Source organism: Paramisgurnus dabryanus, chromosome 5, assembly GCF_030506205.2.
Source record: "Paramisgurnus dabryanus chromosome 5, PD_genome_1.1, whole genome shotgun sequence".
NCBI classification, from domain to species: Eukaryota; Metazoa; Chordata; class Actinopteri; order Cypriniformes; family Cobitidae; genus Paramisgurnus; species Paramisgurnus dabryanus.
Window position 1 is genome coordinate 21,266,939 of NC_133341.1, and position 20,338 is coordinate 21,287,276.

Sequence of the window (20,338 nt, forward strand, 5' to 3'; positions counted from 1 at the left end):
TGGGTACATGGTGGTCATAAAGGGATGGACACAGTCAGAAACAATGCTCAGGTAGGCCCTGGCATTTAAACGATGCCCAATTGGCACTATGGGGCTTAAAGTGTGCCAGGAAAACATTCCCCACACCATTACACCACCACCACCAGCCTGCACAGTGGTAACAAGGCATGATGGATCCATGTTCTCATTCTGTTTACGCCAAATTCTAACTCTACCATCTGAATGTCTCAACAGAAATCGAGACTCATCAGACCAGGCAACATTTTTTTCAGTCTTTAACTGTCCAAATTTGGTGAGGTAGTGCAAATTGTAGACTCTTTTTCCTATTTGTAGTGGAGATGAGTGGTACCCAGTGGGGTCTTCTGCTGTTGTAGCTCATCCCCCTCAACGTTGTGCGTGTTGTGGCTTCACAAATGCTTTGCTGCATACCTTAGTTGTAATGAGAGGTTATTTCAGTCAAAGATGCTCTTCTATCAGCTTGAATCAGTCGGCCCATTCTCCTCTGACCTCTAGAAGACATTTTCGCCCACAGGACTGCCGCATACTGGATTTTTTTCCCTTTTCACACCATTCTTTGTAAACCTTAGAAATGGTTGTGAGTGAAAATCCCTGTAACTGAGCAGATTGCTGGCCCTTAGACCAAATTGCTTAAATCACCTTTCATTCCCATTCTGACATTCAGTTTGGAGTTCAAGAGATTGTCTTGACCAGGACCACACCCCTAAGTGCACTGAGAAACTGCCATGTGATTGGTTGATTAGATAATTGCATTAATGAGCAATTGAACAGGTGTTCCTAATAATCCTTTAGGTGAGTGTATATGGGTCTCCAATGGTTTCCATCTCAAGACTTTTCATAACATGACAAGACAATGTTCTGAAGCAGTAATTTTCCATTGTCTTTGCTTGGTATAATAACACGTTTCTGTTTCTAATCACATAAAGGGTTAGGTGAATGCAACTAAGATGGGGTTCCCAAACTCGGTCCTGGAGGGGCGGTGTCCTGCAAAGATTATTTCCAATTAGTACCCCTAAACTAACTGAGACTTTGTCTCCTGCCTGCTTTTCTTCCCTTCGATGGTCTCCATTTCTGCTTGAGTAGAAGTGTTTACTCGTATCACAGTTGAATATATCTGAGAAACAGACAGTGTAATTTTCCTAGTGGGTTGGGTCTAAATCTGGCATAGTTGAATCGATCAGTATATTTTGGCATGGATGAAACTGACCTTTAGTCTATTAGACTTTAATTAGACTTCTTGATGGTTAAGCATTAACATTTTAAGACAGTAATGATCGTGCTGCTACCGAGGAAGCGTAACGTTATTAAAAGGCCAGGGCTGTATGTGGTGTCTAATAAGGGGTCTCATTCCACCAGCAGCTTAGAAAGCTGTCTCTTATCTATGTAATGAATCCTGCTCCTCTCTCTCAAATGGGACTATGAATCTAAGCAGTCAATTCAAAGAGATAAGTGGTATCACTTCAACAGGGATTTGGAGGTTTTCAGTTGAAATGCTTTTAGCCTCTGGATAAAGATACGTCAGTGTTTATCTGAGACGAGTGATTTCAATATGATGTTGATGTTGAAAGACAACTTCTCTTTATTTTCTTCTCTCATTTCACGGTTTATTTCTATTTAGTTGCACATTTACAACGTGGAAAAATGCTAACTGTTTATATTCGAAGTAGATCACCCTTGAAATGTTATAGATCACTATTTATACATTATATTCTGTACTTGTATATAGAATTTTTAGTAACTGTATTTGTTACACAGGTTATGGGTAAGGATTATAGCAATAACAATTCAATTATGCAAAAATACATGCAGCTAACCCTAAACCAAACCCTGAACATATAGTACATGTTGTTCCTGCAACATGATCTCACAGAAAGTCATGTTATAGTCAAAAAACAAAATAATTTGATTAATTTATTTGTGTCCATGGCATGGAATTCAGCTTTTTTTTGCCTTAAGCACAAATGTCTTTGAATTTCTATAAAAAGTTTTTTGTGTCCGTTGCACAAATTTCTTTTTCGTGTCATTTTTAATTTGTGCGAGCGACACGACAAAGACATTTGTGCTCAAAGCACAAAAAAGCGGAATTTCGTGCCATGGACACAAATAAATTAATCTTATTTTTCGTGACTAACACGACTTTCCGTGTTAATGAGTTCTCTGTAAATGTGTATTATTACACTGTTACAGTGATACCTCAAAATAAAGCGTGACCATATTTTGTATAGCTTATCTTTATGTAAATATGTGAACATTTACTAAAATATATGTAAATATTTACTAAAATATTATAATGCACTGATGAAGGCTAGCCCAAGGGCAAATTAGTTGTGCTTGCACAGTGACAACAAAGTTGACAACAAAGTTCTAACTTCTGTCCACGGAAAAAGAGTTTGAGGAGACATTTAGCTTCTAGAGACATTTAGTCACAAACATCATGTCACAAACAAACAACCAAACCGTTCAGTACCAATGTTGGGAAAAGTTCCTTTTAAAAGTAATGTAAAGTAATTACAATATTAAGTTACTTCCCAGAAAAGTAACTAGTTACTTTTCATGGGAAAAAATACTTACGTTTCTTTTATGTTCCTTTTAAGTTACTTTTGCGTTACTTAAATTGCATATTTCCATCACAAAAATGTCAAGCTCTGGCTTGCCATCTCTGTTTCGGACTCAAACGGCTCAGGCGCGTATGCATTTTTTTTTTCAAATTAATTAAACTGAAAAGTAACTCGCATTACTTTTTTAAAAAAGTAACTCAAATATTAATGTGTACATTTATAAAGTAATGCGTTACTTTACTCGTTACTTCAGAAAAGTGATAAGGTTTGTAACATCTAAAAAATTTAAGTTTTGTCAACAAACTTTAAGTTGAATAAACAATTTTTTTGGGGTGTTACGTATTTTTGAGGTTGATCCAACTTTTCACATTTTGTGTGTGAATGGTTTTGCATCCGATCTTGGAACTGCTTATTGACTGCAAGGACAAAATGCAGCATGAAGTTAAAACAACTTTGTTATTCAAGTCAATTTAACCTACTATATTAAATTTTGACTTGTGATAAGTAGACATAATTTGTAAAAACTTTTTTTTTAAAGTTAAAATAAAAATATATTTTGATTTGATATAATTTTTTACAATGCGTCATCATTGATTATAATGTAAAAGTACAAAAAAGTACACAAACATTAGTCCAAAAAACCATTATTTTGTCTACTTTCTTATTGGTGCTGTATGGTGTGTTGCATCATAAATCCTGTACTGTATTGTTGTTAGACTGCAGCCTGGAGCCAAGTCATATTGCAAAAGAAAAAAAATAATATTTAAATATTGGTCTATTAAAAAATCTTCAGTATTCAGTAAAGCATTTTTATCCATGGCAACAGCTGTGAATACATGATGAAGTTTTGTATAAACAAAAGTAAAAAAAATAATGTGCAGGAAGAGCCTAAATCAGGCTTATAAATAAACCTAATAAAATAATGGAGGTACAATTTCAACTTTAACCGCAAGAAAATGGGTTTAAAATTACAGTGCATCTGTGCCCTTCAGTAGTGTAATTTCCCACTTTGCGTTACCTGTAGCCTACAAATCTACAGTTATATATGACCCACATTTTTAAACTTGAATGTCCAAAACATCGGAAGCAGCTTTTCCAGATCTGATCATAAGTTTCTTAATCAACATCTAAACATTGAGGTTTCCATCTCATAGTTCAGACTGGCAGTGTAATAGGTATGCACTCTGCCTTGCCTTGCCATTTTCCCTAAGGTAATATGCATCTCTCATCTCTCATCATCTCCAAACAAAAAACCCATATGGTGTTATCACTGAACGAATCGAACTGGGACAGCCATGCTCCGGGCCTCAGAATGAATTCAATCTCAGCTATGAATATCATTGAGTGGCCCTGATTACTCACACAAATGCAATGCAAAAACTAAAATGGATTCTGTCGTAGGCTCCTGTGTGCCACACAATGAAAATGGGTTTTTATTTTCATCCACATGTCATTTTTGCTGGAAATAGTTTTTGCGCAGAGGACTGAGAGCTGTCTTTCGATTGTCAGCTGTCAAGTGTATCTGATGGACGAGTCAATAAGGACCCCGTGTGGTTGGATGATAAAAGAGTAAGAGGTTATTATTGCTGGCTTTTCGGATCTCGTAGTCATGGTGAGCGGTTATTAATTTAAAATCATTAATAAACATAGCGTCTCAGAATGATGTTTAATCAAATGTGTTAAAGGTTTTTCCAACTTGCAGGTAATAAGAGACCTTTAAATAAGTCAAAGATTGTCCTCAGTGTCCTTTTTTAATAATATGAATTAAAATGATTTAAAATAAAGGTCTTGAAAACAACAAGATCAGTTCAGGTCAGGCCAGAATCAAAGCCTGGATCCCTTAGGATAAGATCATCAACCAATGAGCTGCTGGATACAAGTTTATCTTCATTCCGTCTCTATTTTGTTATTGACGCATGTGTGCTTTGATAGGCAGTGTGTGTGAGGAGTTTCTGTGCTCACTGCTTTAAATTGGATTTTTCCTAGTAGTCAATAAATGTCATATCCTGACATTATCCTGTCTGATTTGGACTATGGAAAAATAGCTTGAGGCCTTGAAATGAAGTATTTCTGCTTCAGAATCACATTCAAAATCTCTCTAAAAATATGTTTTAACACATAAAAAATCTATTAAGGAATAAAATGATTTCAAATAATAGTGAGGGATGAATCAAAGTTTATGACTTTTATTTCTTTGACCATTTTATATATGCTATGCTAAAGCAACATTGCAATAGTGAATAGTCTGGTTAAAGGGATAGTTCAACTTAAGATGAAAATTCTGTCATCATTACTCATCCTCATGTTGTTCTAAACCTGTATGTTTTTTTTCTTTTTTCTGATGAATGAAAAAGAAGATATTTTGAGAAATGATGGTAAACTCACAGCAGATAGTGACTATTGACTTCCATAGTAGGAATAAAAAATATGATGGAATTTAATGGATACTGTCAACTGTGTGCTTACCATCAATTATCAAAATATTATCTTCTTCATTTATCACAAAACTTCCAAACTATTTTTTTTCCTGCTATGGACGTCAATGGTCACTGTCTGCTGTGTGTCTTTTGTGTTCATTAGAAAAAAGAAAGTCATACAGGTTTAGAGCAACATGAGGATGAGTAAATGATGACAGAATTTTCATTTAAGAGTGAACTATCCATTTAAATGAGCTAATGTGGAAATAAGAGGCCGATGTAAAGAAAGTCAGTTAATTTGGATCTCAATGGTTCATTTGCCTGAGTCCCAGTTATCTACTTATTGACCCTGTATGTCCACCATTGACTCACACTACAATTGTGTGTGTCAGTGACAGAGAGAGAGAGAGACTGAGAGAGGGAGAGAGAGACAGAGAGAGACGGGGGTAAGTAATTGTTTATTCTGTTACATGTTTAGTTTTTGTCCCATGCCCAATAGAGCTCTGATCCTCAGTGATGTTCTGTACTGATGAATCCTTTTGATCAGCAATTCACTTCAGCACTTCAACAGTGAACTGTGCCTGGAAGCAGGTAAGACTTTTTTAGTTGTTTTTACAAACCTTTCAAAAAACATTTCTTGTGTGCATCTTGACACTAAAAAATGGCACTGATATTTGTTAAGATACGTCTGTGCAAGATATTTTTTTTAAATAAGGCAGTTTAAACATGCATCTTACTCCAGGACTAGAATAAGTCCTGTCCGGGGATCTGCCCAAAGATGTTCATGGTGAAAGTTTTTTCAAATCCTACTTTAAAAGTTAAGTTTTGATGTGTCGACCATAAACTAGTACAATTTGAACAATGTTTGTGAGAAGCAACAAGGTTAGCAGAAATTAAAAATAAATTTACAGTAGTGCATACTGTATAGGCAGACTTGGGAGGTTACTTTTAAATGTATTCTGTTACAATTCACATTTTCAAGAAACATCATCCTTTTTGATTTATAAGCTTGTTTCTTCATGGGGACCTCAAAATGTCCCATGTCCTGCATGCTCACGTAAGTCATCACTGACAATAGAAACAGGAACTATAGTGTACAGTCAAGCAGTGCTTGAAAATAAATGTTAGTTTGCCAAAATAATGAGTTATTTTAAGTGAAACTATTGTAATCCTGAAAGTATTCCCATTTTTTTCAAAATGTAACTGTAATCTGATGACTATGTTTTTTTTACGAAAGAAATAATTGACGACGGGTCATTGAATTATAAGAAAATAATTAAAAGAAAAACTCAGCTTCGCGTCGTGCCGCATTGCACCTTGGGTGTGCATTATTTTCAAATAATTCAAAGGACCGGAGTCAATTATTCCTCTTATACCACGGTTACCATGCACAAACATTGCTCTGGTGCCTATTTTTAAAACATTTGACAAGTGTGCGGTTATCAGAAATTAATGCATACCCACGGAACATTTCTCAGCCAATCAGAATAGAGCATTTAACAGACTCGTGGTATAAATAACTTTAACAGATTACAATTAGGTTTTTGTATCCTAAACAGTGTTTGTATTGGGGGGGTGTAGTCTCAGACCTCCTATAAGCATTGAGGTACCTCTATAAAGCACAAAAATATAAATTAGGAGGTTAGCTAAGGACCCGCCATAATCTTTGACATTATTCAAACACGGGTCCTGAATAGGTAATCCGGTTAAATGTAATTTGTAACTCCCCAACCCTGTGTATAGGGTGAAGAGTTAAAGCTGCCGGTGTTGATAGGGCTTAGTTGGTTGGGCACAAATGGCTCTGCCGACCCATTGATTTGGCCTCTGAATGAGGAAGGCCGACAGCATCCAGTTTCTCTATTGTTCACTCTCTCTCTCTGCTGGCTGGCCATTAGGTGTGAAGGACACTGATGTGACAACTAATTATCCAGCTTGGTATCCAGCGGAGCTTCACTGCAACAGTGCACTTGCTTTATAAACAGTGGCAGTTACCTGAGCAAAAACTTAGCTGAACCTATCTGAGCTGTATAACAGTAGTAGGAACATTTAGAGGAATAAGATCAATTTGATACATTATAAATTGCTTTAATTAATAACATTCTGAGAACCCTAATAAACATATTCACATCAGGAGATACAATTTGTGACCCTACCTGTGAAAAACTCAGATAAAGTAATTTTTGTGATCATCCTACAGAATGTAAAGAACAGTATGTAAAAATTTAACCTTGATAACTCTAATATTGACTGAGGTCATGTTAGAGATTGAAATCAGTAATTAAAATCAAACTTTGATGCTCCTAGTCTCATTATTAAATTATGAGCATGGATTTCAAATGCATGGTCACATTTTTTTTTTTTCATTTTCATGTTCATTTGGAAATTCCCCAGTAATCCATATTTAAAACATGATAGTAGAAGTACATATTTTCCATTCAAATTGCAAAACATATTGATAGACGATAAACAATATTGCATTTATGTAAAAGCTGCAATTGCACAAAATCATTGTGCAGATCATCATATCATAGGATCACCAGCTGGATGGCTTTATTTTTAGATCATATGAGTTTTCCTCTGGATAATTATGCATCTTTCCGTTGGCTATTTGTTCTGTTAATTATTTGACTATTGATCATTGAATGACAGGGATTCAGCAGGCGGCTCAATGCTCAGTGTGTCACTGCCTCAAGTCATGCCAACCACTTTCTGCTGTGCATGATTACAAAAGTCATTACAAAGCCATACAAAATGGGATTGTTTTGAGGAAATTGTGAAATCTGAATACACTGTAAAAAATTCTGTAAAAAAACAATAACATTTTTGTCACCTGGCGTGCTGGAAAAATAGAGTAAAAACTGGTCACAATAAATTACAGAAATTTTCTGTGATACAAAAATATTTTTTTTTTTCTGTAATTAGTATGCAAGCAACCTTTTTCATACTTTTAAAGCCACATCTTTATCAATATTATGATTCCATATTTACATTCTCACAGGATGGACCATGATCGCGGAGTGGGCGACAGTCACTACCGCTATGAAGAGGAGGAGGATGAGGGTAGGAATTAGACACACAGACACACAATCCATTGACTTCCATTGTTCTATATTAAGCTAATGATTTTCTGTTAACTAACCCTGAACTCCAGAAAAAAATGTATATCTGTTGTCATGATCATCTGAGTGTTGAATGTTATATGATGCTTGATATAGGCTAAAATATACAGTACAGTTTCATATATGAACTTAAAAAGACTAACATAAAGTAATGTTGTTATACTGTAGAATTAGTAAAACTGTCTTATACAAACTATTATTTAAAATTTATTTAAACACTTTAACAAGATATTTCTCATGCGTTTTATAAAAATGTATTTATAAAAATTTATATTAATTTATTAATTTAATTCCGGGCAAGGAATGCTTGAGGAATGCTTAATAAATTGCACTCCATTCCGCGTTTTAGCTACAGCATTGACTTCAACACTGCTGTCTCCTCAAATCCATTCCACTTGGCTCATTCAGAGTCCTTATAAATTATTATAAACTCCATTTCGTGTTTTTACTACTGTCGGGTCCTGCATTCCCGCCGGCCGCATAGCAGCACGATTCCGCAACAGAGTCAGCAAGGTAAACAATGCTTTTGGGCTGTAAAAGCATATATTTAACTTAATTAATCAACCAACCAGAAAATACCAATGATCTACCTCTACCTTTTTGCTTCCGACACAGGACATTATGTGAAAATACAATAACTTTAATATCTTTAATATAGAGGGTGTGCAACGACGTCAATTTTCCACGTGACCACGCCGGAGTTCGCACTGTCGAGTGGCAAAACTTTCAACAAAATGACTGGTTTTCATAGCGGCTGCTGACTATTATCAGCTTAAATTTCATTTATTTGGCCAGTGACCCTAACAACTTGCCAAACAACCAGTAGTCTGTGGACATTGGCATATAGCCACACATTGCTTTTCCTGACATATGTTTGTCTCGATTAAACGATCCCACTTTTGTAGAACACAATTGGCTCATTATAAGGGGTGTTTTTTTTAATAAAGGCTCACTGACAAAACTTTGCAATTACACAGAATAAGAGTATTGGTGTATTTTTCATAGGATTTTTTATCCCAAAATTTTACTTGTTTTATTGCTACTAGAAAAACTACTGATTTACTTTTTCTTTGAGTGTTTTTTTTTTTTTGCAGTCTAAAAAATCTCCCAATTTTTGTTGAATCTGCTAATTTAGCACAGTCGACCACACAACTACTTTCCCATTTAGACGTTTTTCATGCTATGCTAATGCTGTCATTCAGACTTTTGGCCACTCAGTGGGCGTAACCGCAGTCACTTTCGCCGAAGGTGACGTCACGTGCATACCCTCTATTGAATGTTAATTAATGTCTAGTAAATTCATGTCAAAAATTGAAATCATAGTGAAATCAATGATTGAAATCAAACTCTGATGCTCCAAAACTCATTATTTTTAACTTTAGCCTAGATAAACAATTGTTGTTTTTTAGATTCATCTTTGAAAAATTGTGTAAAAGTTTTGTTCCTAGACACAGATGTCTAGTAACTGTCCATGTTTGAGAAGCACTGGAAAGTTTTATCTGAGGTTTATTGTAGTGCTGATATTTATTGAGATGTTACAGTGTCAGTTATGACAGGGACAATATGTTCAGCTGCACCAACAGGCCTTGAATAAACAAAACAAATACTTTTTATGAAGCATGAAATTACTTTTTAAAATCAATGTCCAAGACATCATGCTTTTGTTGTTGTTGTTTTGCCATTATTATAATTCTATTTAGTGAAATTTTAGGGAAAACTTCAGATGCCATCATACCAAATTATTTAATGCTCTACCTCCCTCAGACCCCCAGTCGATCTACATTGGTGTGCCAGTGCCCAGCGGTTACCGTCGAAAGCGCAGACGGAGACGTTCATCTATGTCAAGTCGTGAAGCGGATATAGAGCGAGGACTTCATCATGACCATCACAGACATGAACACTATGATTTTGATGAGAGGGACCGCTATGATCTCGAGACGGGAGGCCTGGATCAACCAGACCACAACCTGCAACCGGACATCAGCAGAAACAGTGAGTCTAATCATCTTCACAACAATGCTTGAAGTGATTCACATGATGTCTGGTATTTTACTTCCCCCACAGGTAAAAAAATTGTATAACTTTACCTTAAAATCTTATAACAGTACAACACTTTTGCCAATGTGGTATAATCATCTTGAAATAACAGCACAAAATTACCCCATATGTGACCCTGTCTGTGAAATCCAGGCTAAAGTCTCATAAGCTAACTAAAGTTTGATTTCAATCATTCATTTCACATTTATTTCAAACTTTGACATGGCCTTACTGAGTCAATAATAATAAAGATATTAAGCGTATATTTTCACAGAATGTTCTTTACTTTTTATGTACAAAAAAGTATATCACAAAAAAGACATAAAATGCAAGGCATCAGTTTGCAGTTTGCACCGAAATTAGTACAGAAATATGGAATAAAAAAACATTCACATAAAACACCTTAATTCAACACGTTAATTTATGCTAAATTAATATAATAATAATAATTATAATAATAATGTTAGTGATGTATGAAATAGACTCATTATCCAATATAAAAACAATTCTCACAGCTTAATTATTTTTTTGACAGGAGTTTATAAAACAGACTGTAACCTAAGTTCCCGTTGACATGAAAGTCAATGCCATTGATCTTTACCCGCCCTTATTCACAATTACAGCTCATCTCAGTGGTGTGAAAACGAGTTCAGTAGACACACCATCTGTGACATAACGAAACTACAATTTAACAGTTTGGACACAACTACTCATTTTTATTATTTATTGGACATTTTCAAAAAGAGTACAAAGAACTCAAAAGTATCAAACATATGTTCTAACTGAAAAATGTTAAATAAAACGTATCTTATAAATATGCCTCTTTTTTCAGCCTGGATTACAGCACATGCTTGGCATTGTCTCAGCCAACGCCTTTCCTCATGACCTTCACTATCTGTTCCAACTCATCCATTAAAATATAAATGAGAACATAGGCACAATTTCTCAAGCACAATTATCCAAATCAAATCAATCAAAAGAGTTGTTTAGGATAATGAGGAACATTCATTTAGTAAAGTATGTCTAAACTTTTGACTCATAGGCCTGGTTTCACAGACAATGCTTAGCTAAAGTCAGGACAAGGCCTTGTTTTTAAAAAATGTTTGTAAACATGACATACAAAAATATGTTACTGGTATGTATCTCAAGACAAATCAATGGAACTGGCATATTTTAAGATCTGTTAGTGCAAGTTATTATATTAGTTGAGATGGCACTGTAAATTCTGCGGGGTTATTAAACCCAATGCTGGGTAAATATTGGACAGGACACATGTTGGGTAAAGCCTATGCAACAACCCAGCATAGGTTTATTTATAACCCACCATGTGTTCTGTACAATATTTACCCAGCATTGGGTTAAAATAACCCAGTAGACTTAAGAGTGAGTTCAAACATCCGTCTTAGTCAAGGACTAGCCATAAGCCTTGTCTCTAAAACCAGAGGATGATGTTAATCCAGCTTTAATTGATAGAGGATTGCACTCCACTACTTGGAGTAAACATTTAACTGGTAACACTTTGCAAAAAGGTTTTATTTGTTAACAATTACACTTTTTAAAATGGCTGGGTTATTTTTGACCCATAATGGGTAAATATTGGACAGAACACACCAATGGGTTAAAATTAACCCAATGCTGGGTTGTTTTAACCCAACTGCTGGGTTATTATTCCCCATGGTGCAAACCAACAACCCAACATTGGGTAATTTTTAACCCAGCATGGAGTAATTTTTAAAGGACAAGTTCGGTATTTTACACTTAAAGTCCTGTTTTCAGATTGTTTATGATGAAATAGAACGGTTTTGACTAAAATTTCGACATATGCGGCTGCCCCGAGAATTTTCGGGTGTTTCTTGTATCACCTCCCACCTCTATAATGGCTATAGGTGCACTGGAACAATCCTTCCTAAAATGCATTAAACTTTCGTTTACAAAGACGTGAAACTCACCGAGTGGTCAGGGGTGTTCAATGATATGCTCACACAAAAATCACTGCAAAAGATGCTTTCCAACAGGTGTTTTACCTATTTTAGACCTATTTTTCCAAACGCCTCACACCCGTATATTCTTTCGTCGAGAGCTTGAATAATAGACACTCCAGCCCAGTTGGTGGCGATAATCCGCCTTTGCCAATTGCAAGAATACGCGGAGTAATACCGTACCTCACAGCACATCTAATACAAGTCAATGGAGTTGGACAAAAACTACGATAATACCTGTTGGAAAGCATCTTTCACAGCGATTTTTGTGTGAGCATATCAGTGAACACCCCTGACCACTCGGTGAGTTTCACGTCTTTGTAAACGAAAGTGTAATGCATTTTAGGAAGGATTGTTCCAGTGCACCTATATAGCCATTATAGAGGTGGGAGGTGATACAAGAAACACCCGAAAATTCTCGGGCCAGCATCATATGTCGAAATTTCAGTCAAAACCGTTCTATTTCATCATAAACATCTGAAAACAGGGCTTTAAGTGTAAAATACCAAACTTGTCCTTTAACCCAGCGGTGTGTTCTCTCCAATATTTATGGGTCATATATAACCATAAGGCCATTTTTAGAGTATAGTTAATGCATTAGCTAACATGAACTAATAATGAACAATAAATCTATAACAATAATTTAATTGTTAATTATACAATTTAATTTCAGCATTTACTTACACTTTTATAAAATCAGGAGTTGTAACTGTTAACATTAATTAATGCACCATGAACTTTTATTTACAATTGGTATCCACATTGTTTCTCCATAAGTATTGCAAATACCAATGTTGCATGCAGTTGCATGATTTTATTTGTGGATGTCAGAAAGCATTCTTCTGTCTAACTGAGAAACAAAAAATGATTTTCAGTTGCTATTCCTGTTCCTCTCAAAGTGTCTCCAGCAGCAGAGCGATTGCGCTACATATTAGGGGACGATGAGGACACCATGCCCACACCCACTCTCTTCACTGAAATGGACACACTGCAACACGAGGGAGATGAGCTGGAGTGGAGGGAATCAGCTAGGTATAAAACACAGACGAGTAAGCCAAAACTGGATAGTATCTTGTATATATAAATAGCTGTTTTGAAACAGGATCTTGATCAACTGGTTACCAAACAGAGTACCAAAAACCATAAAAAATCATACAGAGAGTAAACATTGTATAAAAATTTACAAACATCAAATCATGTTCATGTATTTATATTACAGCCCACATTCAGTAATAAAGGTACAAAGCTGTAGGGTGGTACACTTTAGAGCATGGGTCTTCAACAGAGGGTCCGGGTGGTGTTACAGGGGGTCCTCCAAATAAAGTGCATGTGCATGTCCCCGCTTGCAATTCAAACAAAATGAATTAATATGCTAATAACAAAAAAAACTTTAAATGAAAAGCATAAAGTACCCAGAATAAAACATATTCGGACAAATTAAAATGTAATGTAGTATGCCAAAAATTATTATTTTAGTCTCTTTGTAACATCACCATAATAACAAAGTATGTATTATAAATAATAATAAATACAGTCCTAATTTGATACATGTACTGGGGGTCCCTGTTCCTTCTCTCAATTCATTAAAGGGTCCCTAGCCTGGAAAAGGTTGAAGACCTTTGCTTTAGAGAGTACACATTTGTACCTAAAGGATGCATATTAGTAAATCCTAAAGATACATATTGGTACTTAAAGATACATATATATGTAATCATAGGTACACATCTGTACCTAAATTGCACATAGTACCGTCCCAATACCAGCATTTGTACCTTTATTTCTGATAGTGAGCTGTTCCAGGTAGATACAGATGCAGATTGGTTATGGGTGTCAACTCCCAAAGTGGGCGGTACCTCCAAAAGGGAGCAGATCAGGGTTAGGCGGGGATTGCACGTGTCATGTCTGATTGCATTAGCATCTGTCAATAAGAGGTTGCCACACCCAGTTTCTGAGTTTTCCGCCCCCATTTGGAGATCTCCAGGCTTTAGGTATACCCTTCTCAGGTGTATGGGCACAACAATATGCAAAAACTGTTAGTGTGACTAGACATAGGCTGAATAAGAAAATTAATCATTTTATGTATGCCTATTTAAAAGCATAAGTGCGATTTACCTGTGAATCTGTATTAAATGTAATCTGGGGTATTTTTGGGGGTCCTGTAACCTATTTTGGGCCATGATTCATCATGACCTATTTGTTCAAATTTATCGTTTTTAGGTGGGGCTCACAAGTAAAAAGTCATGCTTTATTAACAGGTTTGTGTGATGGTTTGGGGCTTTAAGTTGTAGATTCTTTTATACTGTATTATGCATTATCTTGGTGTGAAAACAATAGACATCCATAATATGCCCTCACTAATATGTGTGTGATTGTGAAGATGGGTGAAGTTTGAAGAAAAGGTCGAGGAGGGCGGTGAGAGATGGAGCAAGCCCCATGTTTCAACACTATCTCTGCATAGCCTGTTTGAACTGCGAACATGTCTACAGACAGGAACCGTGTTGCTAGACATGGACGGTTACTCTCTTCCACAGATAGTCGGTGAGCAATGTCATTTAGTTACATATTTTTAAATAAACAGCATGAGCACATACATCTATCATTAAAGTAATCCAAAAGTCTCCAGTAGGTAAATTTTTGAAAGTAGAATGATTTCATTTTAACCATTTTTAGACATTGATATGTCAGTATCCATGGCAACACAGATCAGTCTTTTTAGTTTAAATATGGCGGCATGTCGATAATGTTGAATCTCATTGGTTCTTGTTCTCACTGATCACAACTAGTCATGAGACACGTGAGAAACAGTGAGATTAATTTTTATCCACAGTCCGCCATATTTTGTAGTTGTAATAAAGTTTCTGTATTACGTGTCCAGAAGGAGTTATTACATCTGACATGACATGAAGGTGAATAAATTGTGAGAAAATTGGGCACATTTTTCCTTTAACGTCTCTCTCATGTAGATGACATCATTGAGCATCAGATAGAGGAAGGGTTGATTGGTCCTGAACTGAGAGATAAAATCAGCTTTGTTCTGCTGAGAAAACACAGACACCAGACAAAAAAGCCCATCCATCGCTCCCTGGCAGATTTGGGAAAGTCCGGCTCTGGAGGCAGTGAGTTTTCTGTCTCTTCTGAATGATATAGGTGGAAAAAGTTGATGAATAAATAAACTATCTGTGGTATCGCAGTGAAATGACTGTAGTGATTTGTTATCTTATGATGCTTCATTAAAAGAATGAAAAATCCATATTTTGAGTGAACTATCACTTTAAAATCTTTTAATTGCTGTAGCTTTTTCATTGAATCGGTTTTCCACAGTTCATTAGCATCAGCTTATTAGAAGAACATTGCCTGCTTAATAGTTAATTGAAAAGTTTTTGTTGTTTCCTATAGCCCGAACACCAACCGCTGGTGCAAATTTCATCCGCTCAACTGAAGATCTACGTAGCAAGCAAGCATCCAACTATGGCCGACTACGTGAGTCTGTGGGCCACTTTTCATAGTTTCTGTTCCTCTGGATGCTGTCTGCTTCCATTCAACCACATTCTAAAAAAATCTGGGTTATATTTAACCAATAATGGGTAAATATTAGACAGAATACATGCTGGATTAAAAATCAACCCATTCTGGGTTCAAAATGACCCAATGTGCAACCATGGGTTATAATAACCCAGAATGTTGGGTTAAAACAACCCAGCATTGGGTCAATTTTAACCCAGCGGTGTGTTCTGTCCAATATTTACCCAACATGGCTTAAAAATAACTCAGCCATTTTTAGAGTGCATGTTCTCTGGATCTATTGACTCATTACTGACATGAGTTGTAGTGAAAGTATGGTTAAAAGCACGAAAGTTCATTCAATAGTTTATTGTCATAACTGGCTCTTTAAAGATTTAATTTTCATAAAGCTACCATATCAGAAAGTATTTAGGTGCTTTATTGGTTAGGAAACAGCCAACACTTTATGAATATACTTTATGAAGATTGCTCTTGTCTAATGCATGGGTTAGGGTGACTATCAATGACAATTTTTGGCTATCATGCATTTATGTTTAGTTGTGCTTCTCTGTCCGTAGACCATGCACAGAGCAGAAGTATGAATGACATTGCAGACACACCGAGCACAGACCAGGTGAGTCTCATGAAGTCACTGCTTGGTTATCTGTACATTGCCACAAATTCACAGATAATTTTTCGATGTTCAAATGCTTAAAAATATGTTATATTAGTACAGTATGTCTATTAAAGTTATTTAGTTGCCATAACCAGTTTTTTGACTGACATATTAGAGCGATTCTAGAAATCAGGGACGTATTTGCTTTTTCAGCCAGTATAATTTTAATAAATTTAACCTTTGATTTTAATGGCGATGAGGTGAATGTAATTGTGTGGCTTTGCCTGTTAAATATGCTCAGCGTTACTGTGGGTCAGGATTGATTTGTGATTGGGGAAACGTGTTCCGGTCACTGTGTGGTCCTCGTGCAAAGCAATCACATGCATGGAGACACCAGAGAGCTGCAGGCTGTTCCCTTTGGAAAATGTGTCACTCTCTCCGTTGTGTTCATGGGGACACAATGTACAGGGAAAGCTCTGATTACTGTACAGCAATCATTCATAGTGTACAGCATTTGTTCTTTAAGATATACTGTAAAAGGAAAGTTTTATATTTCATTTTCAGTCATTCACGACTAAAATCAATGACATGCTTTTTAAATGACAGCAAGATTTTCAAACTAACATGATCAATAGAAGTCCTTGTTATTAAATAAAAAGTAATTCAACATTCATTTTTGATGTAAGACTCTCGCCCAGCTTCTAAACCCATTTCTGCTTGTTTACTGGGCTGAGCAGGAAGATGAGATGTTGCTGTTACCCATAAAGATATTGTTTTATTGCCTATAGGCCTATAAACTGTACATAAAGCTCTGTCTGTCTGAAAAGCAATATAGCGTTGCTAAACTCAAATTGTTGTTGTTCAAGTACAATATAGATATAAAAATCTCTCCAAAAGCGCTAGAGGACATCATGTATTATACAGTATGCTTGGTTTACACTTTGTTTAAAGCAAGACAGGAGGAGAACAATGAAGCAAAGCCTTTAATCCAGAGGATCTTAGAAGTAGTACCATTAAGTAAAGTAATAAAGTGTGAGAGTCATTAGCAGTAAAAGGCCGTTTTGTCTTTTAAGCACATTGTTCCAGTTTATTTGTCCTAAAGTTGTCCGATTAAGACCTACACATTCTCACAATCAAGCACAGCCAAATGGGGAAAAAAATCGAAAAATACTACTGCAGGTGAACAAACTAATTCATGTAAATTAGGATAAAACTCTCTTAATAAGAAAAGATTGAATGCAAAATTGTTTGTAGTGATACTCACAAAGACAGCTATTTTGAGACATGTTAATGTGTGCTTGTCCGTAAACCTTAAAGAACATGAACTAATTTTGCTCTGTGCACGCGTACTATGGTTGGGTAGGAAGCGCCATGCTGCGCACACTATGCGTTGTCAAGTTCAAGGCAGCAGTCCAGTACAACACAGTTAAACTCATCACAGTAAAAGATCACTTCAAGAATAAAAACATGGTTCTGTTGTAAAACAGTACAAAGAGATAAAGAAAGCACAATCCATAAGCATAGACTTTATTCAGTCCACAGAAAGACAAATACTATGCATCCTCTACCAGTCTAGGGTGAAATCATTATGTAAAATTTGCAACGTACAGCATACGTGTAAGGGTCTCTTGAGAGAAATGCAAAATAATATACAAAACTATATTATCAGTGGTGTATAAAGACCTTTTTATAATGAACCAATACCTTTTTATTACCTTAGAATGAGACGTTTTTATCTACATACACAGAGGGTCCCCTTACATGAAAGTCGCCATTTTGTGCCGCCATGTTTCTACAGAAGCCCTTAACGGACAAACTTTTTTTACTAAGTTGTCTCTGACGATGACATGTTTGTCTGGTGGCAGCTACCGTAGCTTCTCTATGAGTTTCAAAAGTGAGGGGTGAGCAGTAAACTGAGCCATTGGTTGCAATTTGAAACCTCACCACTAGTTGCCGCTAAAATGTACACACTGCACCTTTAATATTTTATTTTAACAATGCGCTGTGCTGCAGCACGTCGAAACAAACATATCAATTAACAGGAAATATTTTTTTTGAGGGAGTGAAAGTAGCAAATTAAAATTTGAAAGCCCTCTAGCTCTGCCACCTTATCAGAGTATTCCACTGAATTGCATATATGAGCTAAACGTGATGAAAGTCGCAGAGGGGAAAGAGACAAAGTCTGCCCCGCTGCCGATTTCAAAAAAAATTTTAAGGGGACTGAAGCGATCACAAATCCTTGTACAGTTTATGGACCTAACATAGAAACATTTTTAGGGGGGGACTGAGAAGAATTTGGGGGGCTAAAGTCCCTCTAAAAATGGCCTAACAAAGCCCCTGCTGCTATTTTTCCGTAGTACTAACGAATTGTGGAGTGTGTCATGAACCTTCGTCCTGTCATAGTTGTTCTTAGTCATGTGGAAGGATCGTGACCCATGTTTTGTGTGGTAGCACATGGCCTATGTTTGGGCTGTGTACGTCCATGTGTCGTTTATGCCCCTGACCCCTCGTCTCCTCGTTAGATCATCCAATCATTGTTTGATTAGTTTCCACTGTTCCCTCTTGATTTTTTCCCGTATATAATACCCTGTTGTCTTGCATCCTGTGCTTGTGTGTTATATGAATTTACAATTGTATATGTATATTTCTCCTGATCATGTTCTTTGTGTCGTCTGTCAGGTCTCCCCGGATCACGTCGATCAGCTTGTGTCCAGTCCATGTTTGGGTCGAGACCAGTCCGTGTTCCTGTCAAGTCCTTGTGTTCCTGTCAAGTCCTTGTTTCAGTTCTGTTTGTGATGCCAAGTTTGTTAGAGTCAGTCCTGTCTAGTCTGTTTTATTTCTAGTACTGTTTTTCCAACAGTTTTTTGATTTGTGTTTGTATTATAATAAAAGTCTTGTTGTGTGTCCTCCAACCTCTTCTGCGATTGGATTTGTTCCCCCTCGCTGTCTCTCCCAGTCGTGATAGAGCGACCGTGCGTGAAGTTCATGACAGAGTGTGACTGTTAAACAGTTTTTCACCATTTCTGGGTTAAGGATTATTTGGGCCGGGCTAAAATGTTGGCACGATGATGCACTGGAGCCACCGAGCATTGCCCCATTCCTAACACAATCACGAGCAGGTTTTAGTGGTATTTGAAAGTTAAAAGACAAGGGTTGTGGCTACAAGAGATATATCAAACGCCTAAATCTAGTGAAATATCTCCCGATGAGCCTGTTTTTATACTAATTTTACTCCCAAACCTAACCCAAAATTTCACTGGATTTAGGCCATAGCTGTATCCAATCTAGACAGAACTACTGTTTTAATCATAATCCTACCCCAAACCTAACCCCTTAACATGTCAGCCATTGCTGTATCTCTTCTAGCCAAAACCAAAGAGAATGCAGCTTACCCGTGAGTGAGTGTGGTTTCAACACAGCAAGATTTCAAGATTTTTATAATTTATTTTATTAATTTAGTGATTTTTTTATTATTCAAATTTGGCTAGGTGGTTAAACACATTTTTCTGTAATTTAACATACTCATAACAAATATCTAATATCACTTTAAAAAACTTAAATAAAAAGGGAAAATTTTGACCAATTATTCAGTTTCTTCTTTGTTGACTTTTAGCTGAAGAACAAATTCATGAAGAAAATCCCCAGAGATGCAGAGGCATCAAATGTCCTGGTGGGAGAAGTGGACTTCTTAGACAAACCCTTTGTGGCTTTTGTTCGCCTGGCTCAGGCCACAACTCTTGGGGGACTGACTGAAGTCCCAGTGCCCACCAGGTAACAGTTTTGTTTTCTGTGTTGACTCAACAGCGGAATAGTTTACACAAAAATAGCTAATTCTTGTTATTTACTTAAGTTGTTTCAAACCTGTATGTTTGTCTTCTATCTGAGATGTTTCTCTCATATGTTTTAAAAAGGGATTCACATTGATATATTGCATGTTTTGAACAGATTCATTTTTGTGCTTCTTGGGCCTTCTGGTAAAGCCAAATCTTACAATGAAATTGGACGTGCCATTGCCACTCTCATGGTGGATGATGTGAGTATTTTCAATATGATTCTTTTAAAAAAATGTTGTTTAAAGTGGTCCAATTTTCCT

General features: G+C 36.3%; 1 protein-coding gene across 2 annotated transcripts in view; it reads left to right on the forward strand.

Moving 5' to 3' along the window:
• Positions 1-9,876: 9,876 nt before the first annotated feature.
• The window catches only part of slc4a5a (solute carrier family 4 member 5a), a 38,757-nt gene continuing 28,295 nt past the window's right edge, over positions 9,877-20,338 (forward strand). For both annotated transcript variants that reach the window (XM_073814695.1, XM_065250283.2), the window contains exons 1-8: positions 9,877-10,104; positions 13,028-13,160; positions 14,506-14,666; positions 15,092-15,244; positions 15,525-15,608; positions 16,208-16,263; positions 19,859-20,016; positions 20,191-20,278. In XM_073814695.1, coding sequence (XP_073670796.1) covers positions 9,951-10,104; positions 13,028-13,160; positions 14,506-14,666; positions 15,092-15,244; positions 15,525-15,608; positions 16,208-16,263; positions 19,859-20,016; positions 20,191-20,278 — 987 coding nt within the window. In that variant the 5' untranslated portion in view covers positions 9,877-9,950. The remainder of the gene's footprint in view (positions 10,105-13,027; positions 13,161-14,505; positions 14,667-15,091; positions 15,245-15,524; positions 15,609-16,207; positions 16,264-19,858; positions 20,017-20,190; positions 20,279-20,338) is intronic.